We start from the raw sequence: 7,118 nt of genomic DNA on the forward strand, positions 1-7,118 counted from the left end.
GCACACACAAAAAACGACATTGACATTGAGATATAAAAACGACATGCGATAAAAACGACATTGCGAAAAAACGACATTGCGATATGAAAACGACAGTCTGATAAAAAAACGACATTGCCATCAATGATGTGTGAGAAGATACGAAAGTTGTATAAGGTTGCCAGCGATAGCCTTCTTTTCAGTTTCCAATTCGGTAACTACAGAAACATATAAAAGTCTATCATTATAAAAGGACAATATTAATTTTATACAAGAATAAATCTATCTTTCTAAGTAAGACTAATATACCATACATTACATTCACATCCCTATATTTTGCGCGATGGCAGCCGGTGAATTTCGATAGATTCAATAGATTTCGATGGATTCCGCTGAAACTCAATGAATTTTGAACTATTCTTCGTTAATCTTCAACATGCGGAAAAAAAAATTATGAAATAAAAAACCTTTTAGTTCGAAATAAAATTTTAAACTAAACTCGCGAGCTTAAGTGTTCGTTCTTAGTTGCTCATCTACTACAAGTTACACATATCCTTGTATCCCAAAAATCTTATTGTTGTGTTAGTGTCATCAAGATCAGTTAGAGTTGTACAAAATCAAATCGAAAATCGGATAAAACCGATCGAATCGTTCCAAAATCGAAAATTAGTGCCACATCATATACCCAAAATTCGTATTCGAAGTATCGATGTAGTTTAAAAAACTGGACCGAATAACAATTCTAAATTTGGAAAAATTCGGATATCGAATATTCAACCGATTATTTGACCAAATTTTTTAAAATCGAAAATTCGGATTCGAATATGAAAATGGTCAAAAGCGAATCGAATCGATCCAGTTTAGCCTTTGGATCCGTGGCAAAACCAAAAATTCAAGTCATGGACAAATTTGAAAAATAATTCACAATGCTTAAAAAAAAAGTCAACTAAAATTAATTTAGAGTAAGGGATATATTTGACACATTAAATATATTTGACACATTAAAATAACTCAGAAGCTATTTAAATTATTAATAATGAACTGAGGGGAATACATGTAATAATAAACGCAGCATTCGACTGAAACCCGAGGGATAAGTTTAATATTTTCCCTATAATATATTAAGGCATACATATACGTTCAGTAATAATTCACTAAATAAAACGATTACACTAACTTTGACAAAAACTTTATACACTAAAACCAGCAGAGATATCTTTGAACGCGTATATATATAGCTAGCCATGCGTATATATATTGGAAGCTAGGAATAAGAAAAAGACTTTGACAAGTGAGTCCATAGAGATATTCAAGCGAACTGAGTCAAAACATTTTTGACCAAGTAATCGGCGACTATATGACTGGTCTTCTCAGTGGGATGGAAAGAATCCCAAAAGACGTATTTGTTGGCGTCGGAGCATGTGAACATGTCGTTTCTGTTGCATGCGTAACCCATCTCAAACATTCCAGTCGAACAACATGCCACGGATGCTACCTCAAATCCTGTTGTCGTCAAATCAACGTAACTTATTAATATTACAAATTTTTAGCGAAATAAGTCACAAAAACAAAAACATTTGTATTTTAACCAAAGTTTTATAAATTTTTTCATAAATAGTTATAACTGTTTCGTAAATAGTAAAAAATATGACGTAATCAACGTTATTTATATGAGTCAAGCGGCTATATAACCAAATAGAACTTAAGCTTTTGCAAAATAGTCATAGTTTGTCAACTATAAGCAAACTAGTCCAAGTAAGATTAATACAGGTTTGATTAAATTTAATCTGAATGAACTATAAAGACAGAATGTAAGCTTTATGAAGGCTGGATTAAAATTAATCGAGCCAAGATTAAAAATCGTAATACTCTCAATTGGTTATTTTGTTATACCTAATGAAACTATGGCTATTTTACAAAAGTCATAGTTCGAATTGACTATTTCATATCATTTTTCTATTTATATATATTTATTATAAATTAACTCTGACAAAAAATTAACGAAACGTTAATTATCTGTATATAAATAAGAGTTTAATGTCTAAATAGTATGTCGAGTTTGACTAAGACAATAGACATCACAATAGAAAGGCCAATATACAATCTATAAACAAGCATAGCATTTTAAGCTAAATGGGTAGACGCGATAAGTTATAAATATTAAGTTTAACTAAATAGGTCAGATTAAAACCAGTTTTAGAGATGCCCCATTACGGAGGAAATGGATATTATACCACGTGACATCGATCTGCTTCATTAATTTCGCAACCGCTCAAAAACACACAGGTGTCCAATATTAATTTAAATCACTTTCCTTTTGCTACGGCAGACTTTAATAAGGGATGGGCTGTACATGGGTTTACGTGGAATTTTTATAAATGAGAATGTGTCTCTTAACTTTTCAGTTGCTTCACTAATTAATTCAGATCGACACCAAGACAGACAACTTAAATGCTCAAAATGGTACTTTTTGAAAAGAAAAAAAATGGATACATACCGACAAATTGATAAATATTTTACGGGTGATGTATTTCTTATTTGAATAAATTTTAAAGGCGATGTATTACATAAATAAGAATGGTATGTATAGCAAATCATTATGTAAATTTTTAAGTAATGGTTTTAATAATAAAAAAATAAGTTTTAAATTCTTATGGAAATCACTAAAAACGTTACAATTAAATTTATTACTTTAAGAGTATTTGACTCATTAAATGTGTGGATATATGCTTATTATGTCATTTCAATCATGAGAGATTATTTGAGCAAAAACGTCTAAATATAATAAGCTGAATGAAATTTTTTGTTGTCGTTGCTAAGCATATAATCTAATGGATTTTATAGCTAAATATTTTATTAAAATTAATAAATTCATAAAACGTTAAAATAATTAACATTTACATAAATGTTCAAGTATCTAACTTTCAATAAGTTTTTTTACTATGTAGTTAAATATTTTGAAAATGATAAATTAATTATATAGATCGTCAAAAAATTTAATAACAATGTCAAAAAAAAATTTAACACTGAAAACGATCAGGACTATTTTACTAATCAATTATATAATGAATTGCAAGCAATAAGAAATCACATAATTACCGAAAGAAGAAGGTTGCTTGACGAGGTTGAGAAGAAGAGCGTAAGGGTTCGAAAAGACAACTTTGATCCCGGAGAGCTGTTTATTGAGATTCGAAACCAATTTCTCCAACTTGGCATTGAAATCGGAGGCAACAACGTTGAGCCTATCGACACAGCCGTTTCCTCGCATGAAATTGGCGGTTCGCTCCAATGGGAGACATCCCATGGGAGGTAAGCCGCCGAGAGAGACCTTCCTCGCTCCGAGGCCATAGAGCTGCTTCACGAAGTTTCCGGCGATTCCAACGAGGAAGTCTTGGTATTTTTCCACGCTGTACTCCGAGGATCGCCCCGGAAAAGCGTAGTAGTTCTCCAAGAAGTCGTTGGTCCCCATGCTCGTCATGTGTAGGGCTTGGCTTATCGTCTCGTTCGCCTTTTGATCCCCCGAGTAGGCTCGGAGCTTCTTTTGGTATTCCTTGTAGTACTCCAATTCTTTCCATAGTGGTATCACTGACTATATATAAACACAGTTCAAACTTGAGTTAGGGATTACGTGACATACAAATTTGATTTTCTTTTTTTAGTTAAAAATATTATGACATATAACTCGTTATGCTGAATTTTTTTTTTTCTCTTTGAAATATCACCCTTATGCATTTTTATGTCAAAATTATAAGTAATTAAGTCATGTGAATTTTGTCCATTTCATTTTAATTCAATTGGTTAATAATTAAAGTAGCCAATTTAATTATATGATTAATAATAAGAGTAGCTAATTTTAAATTATTAACCAAACATATACGTTGAAGTAGCTACAATACCCGTTTTAAAGACTTATTGTTGTTGTTAGAAATGAAAAAAAAATATCCACTGGAATCAGAATAGCTAGCTGATTTTCGTGTTATAAGTATATGGCTCTCTATTTTTTTTTTAAATTAGATAGGCACTTAATTTTCATTATACGGTCAGTGATTGGTAAGAAAACCTAGTAATACTATACATTTTCTTTTAAAAAGAAGACCTCAATGATGAAAAAAAAGTTGCAACATAATTAAATATGAGGTTTACCAGCACAGAGGAAGTTGCATTGTCGTAGCCAGTCCCGGCGGAGGCGAAAGTAACTCCGGTGGCAAAATCGGAGATGTTGTAAGCTGGATCCAAGTAGGCCGGGACGGTCGATTTGAGCCCGAGAGCCTCGGAAATGAAGTCCGTCGGAATCCGACCGTTTGAGAATCTTCCGGTGGGTTTCTTGCCGGAAAAGTCACGGCCATACGGCTCAAAATTGCTCCTGGCGACTGTAGGGATGTGATTGTTGTTTCCGGCATCAACCGTGGAGTCTCCGAACACAATTATGGCCGGAATTTTGGCTCCATTATTTCCGGGGACCAAAAAAAGTAGGGACTGAAGTGCCAAGAGCCACAAAACGTAGGTGTTTTTTGACATTCTTTTGTTCTTGTATTTTATTATAATTTTTGTTGGCCTTAATAATGAGGAAGAAAAAGAACTCCAGATATTTAGCTAAGAGTCTTAGTGTATATGTGTGTTGAGTATATGTGTATATGTGTGTGTATATATAGTATCCATATACGCGAATGTATGTATGAAATAAATGAGCGCTGCTTAATAGGTTTTACAGCTTTTAGGTTAGAAAGTTGTTGGACGGTTTAGTTATTGCTCATAATATATTTTCAGGTTGCGAAGAAGGGTTTTAATTTTGTGGCGCACAAAAAAAATCTTTATTTGACATGATAATCTTTCAAACAGAGAAATATAAATTTCCATATATATTGTTTTGGAACAAGAAAGTTGCTATTGAAATAAATAAATACATCGGGGCCTCTTTTTTCCCTTCTCAAGTGTCAAGAAAATAATGTATGTGTTGTTTTAAAGGCAAAATATTACCATTAAAATAAAAATAAAAATAAGGGCAAAATAGTGGGGCTGAGAAACGATAGAGCTCATAGTAAAGTAAGAGTAGCAATTAGCGAGTAGAATAGAGAAATAATTAAGGTGAAGCTAGTGGTTAAAAACTGGTGAACACAAGAAAGACGTGAACCCTCGATAACCGTTGAAAAGTAATACATCAACGGCTATCTCTAAGAAACCGCATGAAACCGATAACCACCATAAAAGTAACGGAAATAATGGACGCTCTCGTTGGTACACTTTGCTTGCAACAATTCTCACATATGTCATTAAACGCCTTTAAATTTTATTTTTTCTATGATAGATTAGTTTATTTTTAGGGAATGGCCTAAGATCTTCATAATTAGTCTACTATGGAGCTAAACTCAGTTGGATTTCTCACTGAATAATTATTGTCACATTTTTGGTATATACATACATATATATAATTACTCACTCATGTGGGTAAAAGTAGTCTAAAAATATATATTAAAATTTGAGATGTCTAGATATAAATCACATTTTTCACGATTTTGCGTGCCCTAGTTAATGAAGTGATATATCAAAGTTAAAATGAGGGTTTGAATGTAAACATTGGGATATATAGTATGCAACTGCAATGATCATATAAGTATAACATATACCATTGCAAAGGATTAAGCCTCAATTAGTTGGTTTAGTTGTTTTTTTACTTGAAACTTAGTCACCTTATTGAACTCTGATTTTATAATTTTCCGTACGATCTTATATTACTACACGATTGGATATCAATAACATTTATGTTACAGTCTTTATGGTCACTGATTTCACAACAACTACCACACCGAAATTTAGAGACAACATGAGAGAGAGAGAGAGAGAGAGAGAGAGAGAGAGAATTAATGCATGACATGATCTGGTTGCAACCGCTCATGGAGTTGACAAATTCTTATTAGTAATTAAAGAAAAATGTGTGAACGCAAAGAAAATTAGAAAGGTCTTCCCACCAGAAATGGAGGTGCGTGGTTATGTATAGCTAATAAATACATTCTGCATATACATAATGATCTATGCCATAAAACTTGTCAATGGCATTTTAGACTTTTAGTTAAAGTTTACAAAAAAAAAATTATAGGTCTTGCAGAATATATATCAACCGGTTGTTGGATCCATATTGTCGATGACTAAATATTAATGAACTATACCTATCATAGGCTGGATATAAAAAAAAATTACATAAAATTTAATTCACAATTAAATAAATAATCTAAATATCGAATGAATAACTAGAGGTGATAGCGTCAATTTCTCATCAAAGAAAATAAACGACACGCAATAAGAGCTTAACACTAAGACAAAAAAAAAAAGCTTTTATAGATGCGACAATTTTCGCCTTTGAAGGTCCAAATGTCTCAAGACCCAATGTCGTTCAGGAATGTGATATTAGGTGCGAAAACCAAGGACCAAGTCATGGACCAAACCAAGGCTCAAGTCCATAGATCAAGCACGTCGCTAAGTACTCAGTTGAAAAAGAACTTAGCCCTTAACATCACAAGTACTTGCCACAAAGAGCTCTTACTCGGAGGTCCAGCTCAACCCCACTGAATGGACCCGGGAAAGAGGTCTAGGCCCGACAGAAAGGTGGGGCCCTCGCCACGAGACACGGGCCTAGCACAGAGGCTGAGCCTCTGGATACTCAATAAGTCCTGGCTCGGATATGCATAGCCCTCGGCCCGGTGCATTAAATTGCAAACTTATATTAAAAAATTATAAATAATTGTAAGTAGTCTCATAAAAAAATGGGGGAGTAGGTGTTAGGCATATAGCTCATTTAAATCCTCTACATTATGATTATAGTCAAAATATTAAAGTAGCCAAAACTAAGACATGACACATGCATCATATAATGGAGACATAGACATATGTTGTACTATTTCTTTAATTATTTAAATAGTTTGACTATAATTTTAATGGAAGTTAGCTATTCGGATAGTTGATTTAGTTTCTAAATAAAATTGGGTATTTTTAAATACATATGTTCAAGGGTAATGAGACAAAGTAGCCTTCTTAAGTTTGGGCTATCAGAAAATTGCCATAATTTATTTATCTTTAAATAAGTACCCAATAGCCCTATTAAATACGGATGTGATGACTAATCTACCCTTCATAATTTCAAAAAT

At 32.8% G+C, this 7,118-nt stretch overlaps 1 protein-coding gene across 1 annotated transcript; it reads right to left on the reverse strand.

The window, feature by feature from the left end:
- Nucleotides 1-1,053: 1,053 nt before the first annotated feature.
- On the reverse strand, nt 1,054-4,714 carry LOC149406562 (GDSL esterase/lipase At2g04570-like). Its single transcript, XM_089607587.1, has 3 exons — nt 4,123-4,714; nt 3,079-3,568; nt 1,054-1,482 (listed from the first exon to the last, which is right to left on the reverse strand). Exons 1-3 carry the CDS (start codon nt 4,495-4,497, stop codon nt 1,289-1,291), a joined length of 1,059 nt encoding a protein of 352 aa, XP_089463713.1. The 5' UTR covers nt 4,498-4,714; the 3' UTR covers nt 1,054-1,288.
- Between the last annotated feature and the right edge of the window lie 2,404 nt (nt 4,715-7,118).

This window comes from Urtica dioica, chromosome 1 (assembly GCF_054948205.1).
Source record: "Urtica dioica subsp. dioica isolate 48M chromosome 1, U.dioica_male_clone48M_v1_H2, whole genome shotgun sequence".
In the NCBI taxonomy this organism is placed as follows: domain Eukaryota; kingdom Viridiplantae; phylum Streptophyta; class Magnoliopsida; order Rosales; family Urticaceae; genus Urtica; species Urtica dioica.